At 38.7% G+C, this 19,831-nt stretch overlaps 2 protein-coding genes across 9 annotated transcripts; one reads left to right on the forward strand and one right to left on the reverse strand.

Moving 5' to 3' along the window:
* Positions 1-1,080: 1,080 nt before the first annotated feature.
* LOC121773560 (phosphatidylinositol-3-phosphatase myotubularin-2-like) lies at positions 1,081-18,683 on the reverse strand. 8 transcript variants are annotated; one of them, XM_042170444.1, is made up of 15 exons: positions 18,609-18,683; positions 18,430-18,503; positions 18,295-18,358; positions 18,048-18,113; positions 17,724-17,823; positions 12,349-13,062; positions 11,746-11,811; positions 11,423-11,522; positions 11,206-11,319; positions 9,875-10,044; positions 8,919-9,003; positions 8,433-8,639; positions 3,276-3,340; positions 2,562-2,838; positions 1,081-2,006 (listed from the first exon to the last, which is right to left on the reverse strand). In XM_042170444.1, exons 9-15 carry the CDS (start codon positions 11,218-11,220, stop codon positions 1,665-1,667), a joined length of 1,161 nt encoding a protein of 386 aa, XP_042026378.1. In that variant the 5' UTR covers positions 11,221-11,319; positions 11,423-11,522; positions 11,746-11,811; positions 12,349-13,062; positions 17,724-17,823; positions 18,048-18,113; positions 18,295-18,358; positions 18,430-18,503; positions 18,609-18,683; the 3' UTR covers positions 1,081-1,664. The 8 variants fall into 8 exon arrangements, with proteins under 8 accessions (XP_042026378.1, XP_042026380.1, XP_042026374.1 ...); XM_042170446.1 differs by having other exon boundaries at positions 11,423-11,518; positions 12,322-13,062; XM_042170440.1 differs by having other exon boundaries at positions 12,322-13,062.
* On the forward strand, positions 10,445-17,621 carry LOC121773559. The gene is made up of 2 exons (XM_042170439.1): positions 10,445-11,188; positions 14,724-17,621. The coding sequence occupies exon 2, from the start codon at positions 15,178-15,180 to the stop codon at positions 16,522-16,524; it is 1,347 nt and encodes a 448-aa protein (XP_042026373.1). The 5' UTR covers positions 10,445-11,188; positions 14,724-15,177; the 3' UTR covers positions 16,525-17,621.
* Positions 18,684-19,831: the final 1,148 nt, after the last annotated feature.

Raw genomic sequence — 19,831 nt, forward strand, 5'->3', positions numbered from 1 at the left:
AACTACATTCAAGTCATAACACAGGGATTGTATTTTATAACTCAAAAAATGAATGTATTCTAATATGTCATAACAAACAAAAAATAGGTCATGGTCATATAAATGTAACATTAAGCATAATAAACCAAAAATTGATCCATACCATATACCTATGGCCAAAAAGAAAGCCACAAAAAGAACAAGACTGAACTCCATTCATTTCTATAATCTTAACTTTGCAAACGAAGTGTTCAAACTAAATGAATTAAACAAACATCACTTTTAAAAACTATGCATCGACGGAGAATTTTTACTTATCTTCAACTGTAAAAACTATGCATAACTACATTCATTGTAATATGGTATGCAAATTCGACGGAGTATTGCAGAAGAATAAATTATGGGCTAATAAACTCAACTAGAGAGCAGTTAGAGGAGAGAATACGAAGCACGATTATAGGAATTAGTATAACTAACTATATAAAGTAATTTACTTAATTAGCCTTTGTCGATTAGAAATAATTAAAATAGTAATATCTCAAAATTAAATCTGGCCGTTATTTAATCTAATCTTAAGATTAGATTGTCTAATCCAATGGACATAATTTGGTCTGCAATTCTTGGTTTAAGGCCATTTTTATTTTGATCAAATACCCCTATGATGAATTAATGATTGATATTCGTGGTTGTTTTTGTACTCCACTAGTTAATAGTATAAAGGTATCTGAAGTTGTTGACTGACATTTTTCAGATGCACTAGAATTAATTAGCATGTTAAGTAGTTCATTCTACGTTAACTTGGTTCATTAATTTATTCCTTCCCAAATATCAAGATTAACCATGTAAATTATGTCTTTGCTTACTGCTCCTTTCTCAACTCAACTCAACTCAACTCAACTTTCTTTGCTTACTGCTCATTTCTCTTGCTTCGATCTTTCTACTACAATTTATCAATTCAATCTATGTCTTTGCCTTCTTATTGCTAATGCAAATCATGTAATACAAAAATCCCACATACATACTTGATTCATCCTTGTAGTATTTAGAAACATAGGATATACCAAATTGTCATATGCCATTCCGAGCAGTTCTACCAAGACATTTTATCATAATAAATTATTGATTCATCTTAGTAAAAGAAAATATTTTTTATTACATTTCTTAAAAACCTGTGTCCGACATACTAAAAGTGACGTGGGGAGTAGGATTCTATACACATACTACCTGTCGCTGAATGTCGACTGCTAACCTTTACACAGGGGATTTAGACCGTAAGAGCCAAACCCCATGACGTGAGAGTATGTTAAAGCCGTAGAAACCCGTTACAGCCAAACCCCATGACATGAATGGCGTTATGCACTTTACACCGAATTTACCTTGTGCTACCTTCTTGGATCGCTAGAAATCAATGCTGACTCATGCCTATGTATGTACACCTCCAGAAGACCCTTGTTGAATGTGAGGGTCCCATCTTTTTTTATATTCTCTCACAAAAATGCATTGTAACAACCTCCAAAGCTTCTATTGTGACTGGAAATAGCTGTCGTATATAGAAAGCCGGTCAAAAGCATCAAAGTTCTCCTTCATACCGACAAACTGGCTTCCAAATTGGGCACAACCGGCTTCGGGCCATCTACACCCTCCCTCTCGAGTGCGTAGAGGGCATAAAGATTCACATACCTGGTTTATAGGGTTGATGGAATCACCATCTTCATCTTCTTCACGGGTAACGTACACGAGACTGTCTGGTACAAACTAGACTGCATATCCACAATGGAAAAGAGAGATTTTTGAGGAATCTCTGCTGCGATGTTCTCGATGCCAACAATACAATCACCGTCTTCAGAAAACTGAACCTTGCACCCAAGTGATTGTATTGCCCGCTTTATAGCAACATTTTCCTTTTTGGCACTCCTAGCCCAGTCCCTTACCGAGCTGCTGTTGAGCTTCTCATTTCGCAACTCATCAGTCAAAGACGCCACAGTTGAAGTTGTTTCTCTTAGTTTTGCCTCTGCTATATCCTTTTCCTGCCAACATTTGTTAATATCTGATTAATTGGGCTTTGAATCAATCTTTATGTAAGCAGAAAAATTATTAAATCACCGATCCCAATTCCCAAACCCTTCCATCTCAACCCATCTTATATCCTAATCCTAAGCCTCTTGCCTCCACCACCAAAACCGATACAAAGATGCCAAATTCATGTACTTATTCAACTCAACTGAAACTCTGATTTAGAATGTCTTATGTGGAGAAAAGTAGCATCTTGGAGCTCGTGTTCCTTAAGCAAGAACTCTTGTGCACATTTTTACAAACAAACACACATACTACTCTTTCCTAGTTCAAGCATGACCTTGACATCGCATTGACATTATCTTCCTTACTTTGTCATGAGAATGAACAGTTTCTTTCAATTCGGTTTTTATGATGTGCGTGAATCAAATGATTGTAGAATCCCATGAGTTTCACAGACATAGATACAACGCAACAAAAATAGAGGATATAAGGGAATAATGACGAAGAGAAAATTATCAAGTTTTATTATTTGCAAGCACAAACCACTGTAAAAACAAATTACGTACCTTCTGCAATTCAGATATTTTCTCAGCCATGTTTCTACAATGTGCCTCTATCTCCCCAGCTTGGGCTTCTGATGAACATGCCCATCGAAGGTGGAACTGAGGCCAAAGTGTTGGTGCTAAAGCTGCAGCAGGAGGTAATAATGGACCTTGAACTTTTGATGCGTCGTAGAAATGGTTATGATGGCCAGAAGATCTATCTGAAGCACGCAAATCAGCCAAGTACACCCACAAGCACCCACATGCATCATAAATACCAGCTTGCTGCCTTTCTTTCTCACTGATTTAGCAAAGCATAAATGAGACAAGACTAACAATTTAAACCTTCTAACAGTCATTTAGTTTTGTTGCATAATGGAAAAGCTAGTCAAGTAGTTTTCAAAATTGAACACGGCTTTTAAAAAGGTTTCAATTATACTATTACCTTCCGATTTGTATCGAATCGGAGATCCCTCAGCGTTATAATGATGTCATTTCAACAATACACATTGTACAAAATTTGGGGATATTGGATTTCCACTGATAAAAATGAAGGTATAATTGAAATATAGAAAAGCGGTGTTGAATTTGAAAAATAGTTCAGTATGTTATGTTTTATTCAACAAGTATCCCTAATAAAAATAGTACATACAAAACAGGGAACTTGGAAGGATGATAACATAATTATTCCATTATTATGGCAGTGTGAGCAAGCAAGGAAAGAATAAATGCCTATACCTGTTACAGAAAAAGTTTCCAAACCGGCAGGAAAGTGCAGAGTCTACTAAATCTACAAGGAAAACCTGCAAAGCCATAAGTCAGTTAGCAAGCGGCATTATGGCTTAATTCATAGAGTTAGAAATCTCATTATGAATCTGATGAAGGTACATTAACTCAAAAGCGAAAGGATACATTCGTAACAGTTGCGAAACACAATCAATCCACTGTAGAAAAAAATTGTAATCAGTGACCCAGAACAGAGCAAAATGTGTCATGTGAGATATTCATCACCAAATTCAATTCAAACATAGGGCCCATCAGCGATTGAGAAAGCCAGCATTGTGACAAAAACAATCATCTGCACCAAAGTGCAACTCTTTGCCAGTTCGACCAGCTTCTATAAGTGACAACAATACACTTCCTGATGTAGCACAAGTATTAGAGGAACCTCTCTAATGTGCTAACGAAAATAAAACAACACAATTTGTTGAAGGAACAACTTCAACGTGTTGTGAGATAAGGCAATCCGAATCCACGGATAACAAGAGCTTAATCCAAGGCCCTCAAAAGAAAAGATCTAACCCAAGATCTAAAAGAGAACAAAGTTCTAATTATATTTCATATTCAAAAGTGAGTTGCATAGATTGAGGCAATGGCTCTATTTATAGGTTCAAAAAAAAACTTAACTCATTGACAACTATTAGACAACTAATACACAACCTATATTTGTGACAACTCATAAACAACTCATTCTTAGTAGCTAAGGCATCTAAATATATATAAAGGATAAACTTGCCAACTAAGTGACACCTAGTAGCAAAATTCAAAATGACTTTCTCTTCTTCGGAGTAGCAAAATTGATTTTTGATTTCTTCTCTCTTAAGTAATATGATTGGTTTTAGGACTTGAGTATTGATATTTGATGTCCCTCATCATTCTCCTCTACTTGTTTGAAACTCGACCTCGAGTTATCCTCGTAAAGTGCCTGCTCCGGGAGATAGAGTGATAAGTCTGCCACGTTAAAAGTATTTGAAATAGTCATCTCACTTGGCAATTCTACTACCTAGGCATTATCATTGATCTTCTTTAGGATAGTGTACGGGCCATATTTCTTTTGACTTAATTTTCCATGAACACCGTAGGCAGTCTCTCCTTTCTAAGGTACACCATAACCTTGTCACCAACTTTGAAAGTCATTTCCCTCTTCTTCTTATCAGCCAATTGCTTTGATTCCTTCAAGTCTTGAGCAAATTCTTTTGAATTTTGATTGATGGTCAGCATACTCTTCTCCTCTACTTTAGAAGCAATATTAGGAATTTTATCCGGAAGTATGATGATCTTCCGTTTATTCCAAATGAAAGAATACCAATTGTCTCTTCCTTTGTGTGTGATGTTTACATCATATTGCCAAGGTCTTCCAAGAAGAACATGACATGCATCCATATCAATCACATCACATAAAACATTTGAACGATAATGCTTACCCAAGGAAAGTGGTAACCAACATTGTTTGGTGATCTTGATTTTCACTTCTTTCTTGAGCCAACCAATAGTATATGGATTCGGGTGATCTCGAGTCTCAAGATTCAAGTGTTTGACCATTCTTTCAGAAACTAAATTTGTTGGGAAATAAACACAGGCAATCACGAATATGAAAGAGAATAAACACAAGAAATTGTTTACCCAGTTCGATACAATGTGTATCTACGTCTGGGGGCGATGCCAAGCCAGGGATTTCACTATATAATTTCGATTTAACAATGAGGGAGCACCTCTATTTATAAGCAACTAGAGAGCCCTAATTCTAGTCAAACTAGGAAACATATATCACAAGGAAAAAAATACTCCAAGGAAACAAATCCTAAACATGGTAGGAGATAAATTAGGCTCCATAATTAACAATCTCCCACTTGGAGACTAACAACTCCTAAACAACCATTTCCTCGTGATCTCATCCCTTCATCCGCTTAGCATCGCCTAACCTTCTCTTCAAGTTCCAAGGCCAATTGAAGCTATGCATAGCTTCAATTTCTCTAAGGTCACCACCTTAGTAAACATGTCTGCAGGATTCTCACTTCCAAGTATCTTCACAAGTTGCAGGATTTTCATCTCCACTAGGTGTCGAATGTAATGATACTTCAACTTCACATGTTTTGTCCTAGAGTGAAACGCTAGATTCTTCGCCAAGAAAATAGCACTCTGACTATCAGTGTAGAGTATGCTACTCTTGTTCTCCTTCCCAAGTTCATCTAAGAAACCCTGCAACCACACCATCTCCTTGCTTGCCTCTGTCGCAGCTACATATTCAGCCTCCGTAGTAGACAAAGCAACGGTCTTCTGCAACTTAGAAGTCCATGAAATAGCAGTACCACCATAAGTAAATACATACCCGGTTGTGCTTCTTCTCCCATCAAGATCATTGGACGTCAAGTCTGCATCCACATAACCTGCCAGCTCGACATCCTTGCCATTGAAACATAAGACACTTTCTGTAGTACCTCTCAAGTATCGAAGGATCCATTTAACTGCTTCCCAATGTTGTTTGCCCGGATCACCCATGAACCGGCTCACTACTCCCACTGCTTGTGCAATATCAGGCCTCGTACACACCATTGCATACATAATACTGCCAATTACTGAAGCATAAGGAATTTTCTTCATTTCAGCACGTTCTTCTTTTATACTCGGCGACTCCTTCGACAGCTTAAAGTGACTGCCTAAAGACACACTTACTGGCTTTGAATTATCCATGTTGGATCTTTCCAAAACCTTACCAATGTAAGCAGCTTGAGAAAGACACAATTTTCTTGCCGCCTTGTCACGCTCGATTCTCATGCCCAAAATTTGATTAGCCTCTCCAAGATCTTTCATGCAGTATCGTTCAGACAATTTCCTTTTCAACTTATCCATCTCCTTTTGATCACCTCCTGCGATCAACATATCATCAACATATAATAACAGGATAAGATAACTCTTGTCAAACCTCTTGTAGTAACAACAATGGTCAGCATAGCATCTTTGATAGCCAATCTCCATCATGAATCCATCAAACTTCTTGTACCACTGCTTTGGAGCTTGCTTTAAACCATACAAGCTCTTCTTCAACTTGCTTTAGACCAAATTTCTTGTATGCCTAAGCGTTCTTGAATAGAATCATTGAGACCGTTGACATACCTTGCAACTTGCTGGTCTTCATTTTCAAATAGATTGCACCTTACTTGTAACCGTAAGAACACCTCAGTATATTCAGAAACAAACTGGCCCCCTTGAACACAATTATGGAATTGGAGGTATAACAGTTGTTCATAATCTGCCGGCAAGAATCTCGCCTTTAAAAGTGCTTTCATCTGTGCCCAATCCCTTACACGATTCTGGCCCTTTAAACGTAGCTCTTCTTGATGACGATTCCACCAAGCTCCAGCACCTCCCTTCAATTTATATGCCACCAATGGTACTCGTCGATCAGGCGGGATGTTCATTATTTCAAAGAATGTCTCCACCTCATAGATCCAATCAAGAAATCCTTCAATATTTGCATTACCGTTGAAAGTAGGAATTTCTGCTTTAATTTTGTACATATCTCCACCATTTGCATATTCTCGTCTTCTTGGTTGCCGGTAATGATTCTCCTCCTTTGCATCATCTTCCTCTTCCATATGTTGTGGGACTCGTTGTCGCCTCGGATTTCCCCCTTGGTTGATGTTGTCTCTCTCGTACCCAACACCAACACCTTGATTAGATCTCACTAATATAATAAGTTCTTCAAACCTTCTAGTGAGATCTTGATGAAGGGCATCGATTTGTTGATCCAATCTTTCTTCTAAGCTGTTTACCCGTGTTGTAAGATCATCCATAGCTTGTTGCATAATTCCTCCGAGATATAACGACTAGAGTCGATAGATCTGGCTCTGAATACCAAACTGATGTAGCACAAGTATTAGAGGAACCTCTCTAATGTGCTAACGAAAATGAAACAACACAATTTGTTGAAGGAACAACTTCAACGTGTTGTGAGATAAGGAAATCCGAATCCACGGATAACAAGAGCTTAATCCAAAGCCCTCAAAAGAAAAGATCTAATCCAAGATCTAAAAGAACAAAGTTCTAATTATATTTCATATTCAAAAGTGAGTTGCATAGATTGAGGCAATGTCTCTATTTATAGGTTCAAAAAAAAACTAAACAACTCATTGACAACTATTAGACAACTAATACACAACCTATATTTGTGACAACTCATAAACAACTCATTCTTAGTAGCAAAGGCATCTAGAAATATATAAAGGATAAACTTGCCAACTAAGTGACACCTAGTAGCAAAATTCAAAATGACTCTCTTCTTCGGAGTAGCAAAATTGAATTTTGATTTCTTCTCTCTTAAGTAATATGATTGGTTTTAGGACTTGAGTATTGATATTTGATGTCCCTCATCACTTCCAAATTCGTGATCAAATCTGTTTCACCTTTCCATGTTATGTTGACACGGGTTGCGATCAAATAAAAACTAATTTCCAATACAGAACACATTAATTCAAATCGGCATATTAAAATTATCAACACAACATAAAAAATTGAATATCAACACAATGACATAAGTATATCAACACAAGACAGTTGATACGATCCCCCATCGATTTCACACGAAAGTGTGGAATAGCATATAAGAGGGAGTCAACCCTTTACCTTTGACCATGGTTTTGGGTTAAGTTAGGGCTTCCTATCATATATGCTTATCAACAGTTGATAAAGTTATATCTGTGTCGATAATTTTAATATACCAAAAATTGAAAAAGTTACGCATTCTGCATAGGAATTGGGAGTATTATAACGCAACCCATTTCGACACTGTTGCTAAACTTAAAAATGAGCTGCATAGAAAACTTGTTAATATATTAGTGGTGCATCAAATAATTATACCCATTTAATATCGTGAAGGTGGCCAGTGTACCATATATAAGCAGTATGAACAGGCACTTCAGCTCTACATCATATAACGCAAAGTAATGACTCTTTTCAAAACCCCCTAAAATCATTTACGAGACTAGTGCTTAATTATCTAGTTTCTAACAAGATAGCTACTTAATTACATGAATGATCTAAACAAGTGGAGACATAAACATAATCAAAGCACAAATTTAGCATACGTTGGTCAGACAATATTTCTAGTACATCTACCTGCAGGAAGATAGGTGAACAGTTATTTTGTGCATGAGTAGATGTAGACTGAGATGAGGATGATTGGCGACTAGGAGATGAGCTTAAACTCCCAGTAGATGTCTGTCGTGTAATTTCAGGGATGCTTTCACTTCCAGATACAGTAGGCAGTCCCAGACGATCTGAAAATGGATGACCAAATGCAAGCCGATCTTTTTCTACAAGAGCCTGTTTATTCAGAAAGGTTTGAACTCTGTAACAGAAGCCAGACAAATTTCACCTCATGACAGGCATAATGAACTAATTGTAATCTACATAATTAGCTATTTGCATCCAATTTGAACTACTTGTGCCACAGTTGAGCGTTTTTGTCTCACTCAATGATGGACTGATTTACCAATAAGAGGATACATACGAAAAAACAAAGAGAACCACATGAAAATCCGTATGACTTCATAATATCTATTTGAAACTGCTAGATGAAGATAGAGCAGTATATAGCCATACCTGGAAACCTTTGAACGTCCGGTAGTATGGATCTAGCAGCAAACTTGCAAGAGAAACCAGCTGAGTTGTTCTATCCCATCCATCACTACAAACATTATTTTTGAACATTTTTATAAATATCAAATCAATGGTTGTTCTCAGCCTTTGATACTAATAGTGTTGAAAACGATGCACAAAATAGACAAATTCTGCATTTGAAGCAGCCAAAAAATCTTCATGTGATATGGTTAAAAACTGAGATGTCCGCCTCTTCTGTATATGCATGCATATCAGGTTAAAGACGGAAAAAATATTTCTTCACCTGGTCCTTGGCGTCCGAAGAATTGGATAGTGATAATATGTTATGAATGACAGAGTAAAAAAATAGCATCTCTTACAAAATTAGAAACAAAGTTCCATTTTTGCCGAGTATCTTGATGAGGACAAAAGATATTACATATACTCCCTCCGTCCCACTCTTAGTGGAGCATTTCTTATTCCCACGAGATTTTATGCAATAATGTTTTCTGAGTAAAGTGGAGAGATAAAAAAGTAAGAGAGTGACATTTTTATTTTAAGAAATGTATCTTTAGATAGGAGAAAGTACTAGCAGCCTCTATATTCCCTATATAAGGCTTTCTAGATAACTAAGGGTCAGTGTTTTAGAATCAAGAAACATTTATGCTATACCTCCCACAGGACCAGTCAAAAAACAGATTGGATGAGGAATCCAGTCTGTTAATGGGTTAACCAACTGGCCAGAAGTGAGAATAATTTTATACCAAATAAGCATTTTCCAAACAGCAAAAACAAACAAAACCAGATTCAAAAGGAGGTCAGCATAAATCATGCTGAGCCAGTCAAGACACTCTGAATGTGTCTGTCAAAGGTACGACCTATCACTCACCATGACAAAACTATGGTACGGTGTATATAAAAATGATTACCATTTACAAAGACACATTCAAATATCTTACCTACAGTGAACCAGCACTGTAGCTGATTCTAGAGCAATGCGGGCAGCAATCCATGCTGAGCCAGCCAAGACACTCTGAATGTGTATCAACCAGCCACTGTCCCCCAGAGTTGAGACTGAAGCAGACATACTGCTGAGATTTCCTCCTCCCCGAGTCCATCCACCGTGCCTCTATCAACAGAAGTGCAAGAATACACATATAAACTAACAAAAATTATTAGCGAATAGACTAAAAACATTTCTTATGATCCCTACTAGCTCTGCCTACAGTTTGTGAAAGATGAAAACTCATTACCCGGCTATACCACATTACTACTACTAATAATTGGTGAAACAAAGTAACAGACAGAAAAAATAAATTAACAGAACTTTCTATTGTATATATCAGAACATAAACCCTTTGAAGAGATATTGCTAATTTATCAATCACTGCAACCTTGAAACCACCTTTCGCAGGCACAGTGACTCAATAGAAAGACAGTTAATAAAATGACAAAACAGAAACATATATTTACATGACGCATTACTTGGAGTGATGTCATTAGGGGAGTTGAGTGCATCATTAAATTTCAGGGAAGCAAGCTTCTAGATAAGAAAGTTTTTTATATTCTATGAATGAAGTGAAAAATATATAGTACAAAATAATTAGGAAGATGTGTTGTTTATCAGCTGAGAAATAGAGAAATAGAGAACAGAGATGTTGCTGCAGAAATTTACAGAATGGAAATGAAACAAAACAACCCGTTAAATGTATGTTGGATCGGTGGCATATAAATCAGATTCTCGATTAAAAATGTCCTAGTAAAAGAACATCAGGCCAGGCCAGAGCTGCAGATGTTTTCAGCCAAAAATTTGACATAACAACAGATTACAGTTAGGCATATTTAGTACTCCCTCTGTCCCATTAAAATGAACGTTTTGTTTTTTTTGGTTGTGCCATTAAAAATGCTATGTTTCCTAAAATGGAAACAACATCATATCTACTTTCCTCTCTCTTACTTTATTATCTCTTCATTAACTCACAAAACAATACTAAATGTTTCATATTTAATGGGACGGAGGGAGTAGTATATAATGAATGCAATATTGTCAATACATGAGGCAATTAATTTGCAATCTAGTTTCAGGAGTGAAAGGAGTCTAATTAAAGATGGCACAATACCAAATATCATTAAATTCTAGATGTTTAAAAGTAAATGAGTGACGAATGATTGCAACAAATGTAAGCAAAAGCCTAACTATACATAGTAAGTCTATCATTAATCTCCTAATAAAGACCAATGAGTATAAATTATAAGAAAATTATTCTCTTCAGGTGCAACAAAATCATACCAAAAATGAAGACATCCCGTCAGATGACTTGGCACCATGAGTATCAACATAGTCTCTCAGCCGAGCAAGACTCTCACGCGTTGCATGTATATTGTCTATACCAAAGAAGACAATCTGACATATTGAAAGGGGAGGATGAGAAGAAAGCACCATTTATAAAAATACAAAGTACTTCAATAAGTTAGGATGCACAATTTGTCTATAGATTTAGACAGACCTCAGACTGGGATTAGTTGGCGGAGGATTCTGACCCACCACCCATTGCACCATTTGCCAGTGCATTTTTTCTAGGCCTTGCATCAGCTATATATAGCTTCCTAGATGAAAATCTTGATTAGATGATTCACTAATGAAAGTATGAAAAAGAACTTCAGTTAAATATCTCACACTATTTAACAAATTCCAGGTTATTTAGTTGCTCGATAAACAAAACCAATTAATATAAGGGTGAGTCAGGGTAAGACCAATTGAAAACGAAACATGGTAGAACTATAGAGAAGAAAATGAATACTGTTGGTAAACAAAATTAAAATATGTTACCTCCGGCGTTCCCTTACTCCAGAAAGTTGAGTCCAAAGTGCCGCAACTAGTTTCTCATCAGCATTGCTGCAAAAAGAGTGTATGGGTTCAGCAGACCTTATATGGAAGAGTAAGAGACTACAAGCTAGTACAGAACTCTTACTTCCTATTATGATCACAATTATAAATAACAGTTTCTATGAAATCCCCCACCCACAGCCCTTTCAAATCAGCACACTGATAAGAGTAAAGGCACTTTGATGGTAATCGGGAATAGGAGCAGGTGATAGAATGGAAAATGATAACTTCAATATATGAATAGAGTGCTCAGATGTGAACAACCTCTAAACCCAATTGGCACTTGCCAATTACAACTCAATTCAGGAAAATAAAGTACTTAGCAATCTCCCAAAACCCTCCATATATAGTAAGGATGAGTAGTGGATGATAACTGACACAGACACGGAGTTAATGGAAAGTAACTGACTCTATAATGACAAATGACTGATTCTATAACGGAAAGTAACTGACTATCATGCAATAATGGAAATAACTGACTATAACTGACTCTATCATGCAATAATGGAAATAACTGACAATTGCCGCTGCACATCACTTGGCCACCTCCTGCATATCTTCATTCCAGTCAATGACGTGGCGATGACCCCGTTTGTAGACTTTCCACTTACTGCCTCCGTTATCAACTGCCTCGGGGCTGCAAAAAGCCTTGCCCACAAGGCGGAAGTAAGGAAACTGACCGCGGACATCCTCCACGTCCATCCACGTCGTGTCATCTATTGGGTAATCGAGCCACTTCAGTAACACCTGCTCCACTTCTCGCCCTTTACGATGCACCCTTCGGCTGTCGAGGACAAGTTCTGGTAGAAGGGTGGATCATCCATGTTGAGTTCTTCGGCAGGTTTGTGTCAGCAGTGTACACCTGCTCCACTTCTCGCCCTTCACGCTGCACCCTTCGGCTGTCGAGGATAAGTTCTGGTAGAAAGGGTGGATCATCCATGTTGAGTTCTTCGGGCAGGTTTGTGTCAGCAGTGTGTGCCCCGATGGCCTTTTTAAGAAGAGAGACGTGAAACACTGGGCGACTCTTAGCATCCGCTGGAAGTTGTAAGCTATATGCAACCTCACCAATACGCTCCTTAATAGGAAAGGGTCCAAAGAACCTTGGAGCAAGCTTTCGATTAGAGACCTTGAACAATGTCGCTTGACAGAAAGGCCGAAATTTCAGGAACACTAGATCTCCCACTTCAAATTCTACATCTCGGCGATGCTTATTTGCCGAAGCCACCATTTTTTGCTGAGCACCGTTGCTTGATAACATCACTGCAAGTTCGAAGTCTGTGATAAATCCATTTATCTCTCTCTTTGTATCACGGGTAGAAGATCGATGTTCATTCCTTTCCAAATGTGCATAGATTGATGTGCATTCCATTCCAAACATGCATAGGGGTGTTGAACCCAGGGGCGGAGCTAGGATTTTATTGGAGAAGGGACAAAAATATAATACATAGGAAAAATTTATGTATTTGAGAAGGGGCATTTAGTGTAGTTGAAGTATATAATCAAAAATTCATGTATAAATATACTCCTTATGTTCCATTAGAAATGAAACGTTTTCCTTTTTGGTCTGTCCCATTAAAAATGAAACGTTTCGAAAAATGGAAACAATACTCTCTGTTTTTTCTTCTCTCATACTTTATTCTCTCTTCATTAACTCACAAAACAATACTACATAAAATCTCGTGCCGAAAAGCAAATGTTGCATATTTAATGGGACAGAGGGAATATAAAAAATGAGTGGATAAGGAGGGACAAATGCCCCATATTCATGGATAATCCTCCCTTTTACAATTCTTAGGTTATTAAGGAAACGAATGACTCATTTTGTTTACACAACTAACTTCTATTGAATGTCTTCTATTTTTCTTTTTCGTCAGTCCGTCACTAATATCACAGTTTACATATATATATATATTTTTGGTAAATAAATTTCATATTCCACTAATTCATTCCACTCACACTTTATTATATTTTTCCATTAGTGTTTCGTTAAATGTCTTAATTTATTTATACTTTTAGTAATTGGACCTCACATTTCCATCACACTTTATTAGTATAACACTAATACTCCATCCACCCCCCCCCCCAAATACATCTGTTCGCCATTAAATATCTCATTTCACTTTTACAATATTCAGCAAGTCTCCCTACATTCTACTAACTTATTCCACCCGCATTTTATTGCAAACTACTCCTAGATAAGAAAGTTTTTTATATTCTATGAATGAAGTGAAAAATATATAGTACAAAATAATTAGGAAGATGTGTTGTTTATCAGCTGAGAAATAGAGAAATAGAGAACAGAGATGTTGCTGCAGAAATTTACAGAATGGAAATGAAACAAAACAACCCGTTAAATGTATGTTGGATCGGTGGCATATAAATCAGATTCTCGATTAAAAATGTCCTAGTAAAAGAACATCAGGCCAGGCCAGAGCTGCAGATGTTTTCAGCCAAAAATTTGACATAACAACAGATTACAGTTGGGCATATTTAGTACTCCCTCTGTCCCATTAAAATGAACGTTTTGTTTTTTTTGGTTGTGCCATTAAAAATGCTATGTTTCCTAAAATGGAAACAACATCATATCTACTTTCCTCTCTCTTACTTTATTATCTCTTCATTAACTCACAAAACAATACTAAATGTTTCATATTTAATGGGACGGAGGGAGTAGTATATAATGAATGCAATATTGTCAATACATGAGGCAATTAATTTGCAATCTAGTTTCAGGAGTGAAAGGAGTCTAATTAAAGATGGCACAATACCAAATATCATTAAATTCTAGATGTTTAAAAGTAAATGAGTGACGAATGATTGCAACAAATGTAAGCAAAAGCCTAACTATACATAGTAAGTCTATCATTAATCTCCTAATAAAGACCAATGAGTATAAATTATAAGAAAATTATTCTCTTCAGTTGCAACAAAGTCTGATACGAGTTGGCGGGTCTACAAAAGGGGGAATCGCCAGGTAGTTTGGCCAACCGAGTCAGAGGAAAAAGGGGAAGAATGAAGGAGAGGAAGGCGCACAAATCTCGGCTATAGTTAGGTTGTTAGGGGATTTCAAATTCAAATAAAGTTGTTGCAGATGCTGTTAGTTGTTGCTGATTTTTCTCTATTGTAAGTCTATATATTGAAGTTCCAAAATACAGAAAAGTATCTGGGGGATTTAGTATTGGGCGATCGTAGTATCGTAGGCCTCCTTGTGAGGATTTCCGTTTGTGTTCATTTCATTTCTCATATCAATAAAGCCAAGTTCTTCTATTTGAGTGAGTGTTGGGAGTTCATTTCTCCTCTGCGAATTTTATAGAGCACTTCTTGTGCTCTTCTTATTGTCCGGTACCTTTACTCTTATCAATTGGTGCGGTGACGATGGTTAACACGCGTAATACGGACACGCGGCTGGAGGGATTAGAGAAGGTCACCGGAGATCTGGAAAAAAAGACCGAGACATTGACTGCCATGGTAGATGAACTCAATCTCCAGTGTTCCAAAACGGGTGAGCAAGTTACAACGATTGGAGCGCAACTCGAGACCTTTATGGCAGAGGTCCGAACCGCCCTCGCCACAAGATCTTCTTCCAAAGCAACAGATCCACCTCCGGATGATGATTCCACCGGAAACACGACAGCAACAGGGAACAACTCGAACCTGCCTATGCCTACGTTTGACGGAACAGATACTCTAGCGTGGCTCGCGCGCGCGGAGCAATATTTCTTGGTGTCAAAAACCTCCCCGGAGAAGCGGCTGGACATCGCAATGGTGGCTTTGGCTGGGCCAGCCTTGCCATGGTTCCTACTTCTGCGACGCCGTCTTCCGACGCTCAGTTGGGAACAGTTCAAACGGGAGATAATGAAGCGTTTCGGTGATAAAATGGCTCTAGATGGCTACGAGGCTTTCGCCTCAACCCGACAGGAGGGCTCCCTCGTCGATTTCGTAGCAGCGTTCGAGGCCCGTCTTGCCCAAATACCGGATCTGGCAGATCACCAATACCTGGGGTTCTTTTTGGCAGCTCTTCGCCCAGAGATTCGGATGCACCTGAAGGCAGCGCAACTTACTTCTTATTCGGATGCAGTGCAAATGGCCTTACAACTGGATCAGCTCTCTGGCACTCATCAGGTCAGCCAACCCCTTTCATCCGCGGTTCTGCCGCCACAGGGAATGTCTCGCCCGAACCCAAAAGGTTTTTCTCCGACGCCTGCGTCGTTTTCCTCTTCAGGTCCTAATCGCCCCAGCCGTTTCCGGAATATATCCTCCGAGGAGTACAAAAAGCACATCGCCGCGGGCACCTGTTTCAAATGTGGCCTCAAGTTTGGCCCCACTCATCGCTGTCCCCCAAAGACTCTCAACGTTCTTGTCATCGACGATGATGATCCTATGTACGACGATGTGGAGACCGAGAACCAGATGGATAACGGGGCCCAACTAGAGCTCCAGCTTTCGGAACTATCTTGTAACGGCTTGGATACCTCCCGCACTATGAAGCTGTTCGGTGGCATCGAATCCCATAAGATCCTGGTCATGGTCGACAGCGGGGCAAGTCACTGTTTCATCTCAGATCAACTGGTCAGTCGTCTGCAGCTCCCAATCACGCCCACATCACCCTACTCCGTCACGCTGGGAAATGGTTCATCAGTCGGCGCTTCTGGAATCTGCACGCCGTGCCTCTTCGGTTGGCATCTGAAAACTTTTCCTTGTCCTGTTACGTATTTCCATTAAGGAATATTGATATTATTTTGGGAGTCTCTTGGTTGGAGACACTGGGCTATGTGGTCGCAAACTGGAAACGTTCGACTATGCAGTTTTTCGTCGGCGATCGGTGGGTGATGATTGAGGGCGATCCGTCCCTTACTCGTCGGGCGTGCTCTTCCTCTGACATTAATAGGCTGGATGATGGCGACTCGTGCTGGGTCCTGCGCTCCTTAGAAGCCCCAGGCCTCACGACAGAATTCGGGTTCGAACCTTCATTATCACTTGCCGACTGGTTGATCAGTTCCCTCGTGCTACCCGCCCATCATCGGCACTGCCACCTCATCGCCACACCGACCACCAGATACCGCTGAAACCAAGCTCACAGCCGGTCTCAGTACGGCCTTACCGCTACAATCACACTCAGAAAGATGAAATGGAGCGCTTGGTGGCGGAGATGCTCGACTCGGGGGTTATACAACCAAGCACCAGCCCGTACTCCAGCCCGGTGTTGCTGGTAAAAAAGGACGGGTCGTGGAGATTCTGTGTCGACTACAGGGAATTGAATAAGCGCACAGTGCCCGATAAATACCCGATTCCAATTATCCAAGAACTCCCTGACGAGCTACATGGGTCCTGCTGGTTCAGCAAGCTCGATCTGAAGGCCGGGTATCATCAGATCCAAGTGGCCGCCCACGATGTGCACAAGACTGCTTTCCGTACGCACTCCGGCCACTATGAATTCCTCGTGATGCCATTCGGCCTAACAAATGCCCCCGCCACCTTCCAAAAATACAGAAAAGTATCTGGGGGATTTAGTATTGGGCGATCGTAGTATCGTAGGCCTCCTTGTGAGGATTTCCGTTGAGTGTTCATTTCATTTCTCATATCAATAAAGCCGAGTTCTTCTATTTGAGTGAGTGTTGGGAGTTCATTTCTCCTCTGCGAATTTTACAGAGCACTTCTTGTGCTCTTCTTATTGTCCGGTACCTTTACTCTTATCAAAATCATACCAAAAATGAAGACATCCCGTCAGACGACTTGGCACCATGAGTATCAACATAGTCTCTCAGCCGAGCAAGACTCTCACGCATTGCATGTATATTGTCTATACCAAAGAAGACGATCTGACATATTGAAAGGGGGGGAAGAGAAGAAAGCACCATTTATAAAAATACAAGTACTTCTATAAGTTAGGATGCACAATTTGTCTATAGATGTAGACAGACCTCAGACTGGGAGTAGTTGGCGGAGGATTCTGACCCACCACCCATTGCACCATTTGCCAGTGCATTTTTTCTAGGCCTTGCATCAGCTATATACAGCTTCCTAGTTGAAAATCTTGATTAGATGATTCACTAATGAAAGTATGAAAAAAGAACTTCAGTTAAATATCTCACACTATTTAACAAATTCCAGGTTATTTAGTTGCTCGATAAACAAAACCAATTAAGATAAGGGTGAGTTAGGGTAAGACCAATTGAAAACGAAACATGATAGAACTATAGAGAAGAAAATGAATACTGTTGGTAAACAAAATTAAAATATGTTACCTCCGGCGTTCCCTTACTCCAGAAAGTTGAGTCCAAAGTGCGGCAACTAGTTTCTCATCAGAATTGCTGCAAAAAAGAGTGTATGGGTTCAGCAGACCTTATATGGAAGAGTAAGAGACTACAAGCTAGTACAGAACTCTTACTTCCTACTATGATCACAATTATAAATAACAGTTTCTATGAAATCACCCACCCACAGCCCTTTCAAATCAGCACACCCACAAATTTTTATACATCCTATAATTACCTTCGCATGTTCATCATGAGGCCAACCAGTGGTTGTGAAGATCGGGCGAGGACAGCTCCAGTTCCTGTAGCTAACCAGTCAGACTATCTTCAACGTGATAACAGGAAACATTATTAAAGTAAATTCAGCTTGGACCTGGATTACACCAGGAAATTACAGGCAATCTACAACGTGCAAGGAAGGTACAAGCCTGCTGTATCTCGACATCACTGACAGAAATTGCACGAAGAGACATGATGGAAACCGCTAAAATTAGAGTCTGAAAACTAGTAGTTATTCCGAGAAAAAAACAGAAACCGCATAGATTTTCTTACCTGATAGAGTTTGGGATAATCAAGGCAAATGGATAGGTAGGGCACATCGTATAGTTAGAGTTCAAATTGCTTATTCTCCACCATTCATGGAACAATGTGAATGATCCATCTTCAATTTTTCTAGAGGAAGCACGGTCTGATCCAAGCCCAAGGAGAGCCGGGAGTACTCATTCAATAACCGCCCCTTTGGGTGCTTGTTACTGTATTTTGAAGGTCCAACCACAAAAGCATAGAGATCCCGAAGTCTAGCTGGCCTAGTCAACCTTGATAGAGCATCATACACAGCACGCCTCTGTAAAATAAGCATTTACAACATCAGATCTATTGCATAACAATAATACCCATCTTCAACATCAATAGCAGAACCTACAAGCATAACTGAGATGCTTAAAAAGGTAAACTGAATTGGACTACTTCTTAATCCACACCAAACAAACGAGTATTGATACTTATCAAAAGTTCTTAGAAAGCCCAAAAACATGAAACTTTCCTGACTCTACACAGTACCTTACATCAGAAAGATATATCATTACGTACCCAGACAAATTGAAAAACAATAAATTAAGGTGGCCAAGCTTATTTTAAAAGTATTTTAAACTTCTTCATGAGTAAGGTATATTTTAAGCTTATAGAAAGCCAGATCTTCTCTTAAAATTGTTCATCTTTAGTCATGAATAAAGTCCAGCAGCTAAGCTAGTAAGTGCAGAATTTTAGTATATATGCAAACTTTAGAGGTCCAGATTGTCTATATAAGTGACTGTACATTAATAAACCCTTTCTAAATATTTCACAAAACCAACAACTTATGAAGTTTCATATAAAATCAATGCTAATTAAAATACATGCATACTGACATTATTGAAATAATTATGCTGTTATGTGTTCAATCAATGCATGCAAGTATATCACCATAGCATAAGCAAAGAGAGACTTATAGTTTCATGCCTACGATACAGAACAGAAAGCAAGAATCTTCTTCAAATATTCAGCAAAGTTATAGACTTATAGCAGAGTGTGGGTAAGTGTAAGTTTGGATTTTTCTATATAAATTAGATATTCTAATTATCTAATATGCTATTTCTGACAAAGGGAACCTCACATCTTCATACTCAGCTAGATCATTATTGAATTTAATTTTGTTTGGATAAGAATGTTTTGAATGCAAGGTCCACATGAGCCAGATGCTAGTCGATTATATATAAAGTGACTACAAGACTTTGAAC

The sequence above is a fragment of the Salvia splendens genome, chromosome 17, assembly GCF_004379255.2.
Source record: "Salvia splendens isolate huo1 chromosome 17, SspV2, whole genome shotgun sequence".
Classification (NCBI taxonomy): domain Eukaryota; kingdom Viridiplantae; phylum Streptophyta; class Magnoliopsida; order Lamiales; family Lamiaceae; genus Salvia; species Salvia splendens.

Coding starts and splice junctions, on each gene's coding strand:
- LOC121773559 (XM_042170439.1), top strand. CDS start 15,178: ATGGTTAACACGCGTAATACGGACACGCGGCTGGAGGGATTAGAGAAG.
- LOC121773560 (XM_042170447.1), bottom strand. Junction 8,640..8,918: donor GGACGTTCAAAGGTTTCCAG/GTATGGCTATAT, acceptor CTGAATAAACAG/GCTCTTGTAGAAAAAGATCG. Junction 2,839..3,275: donor GGAAACTTTTTCTGTAACAG/GTATAGGCATTT, acceptor TTGCTAAATCAG/TGAGAAAGAAAGGCAGCAAG.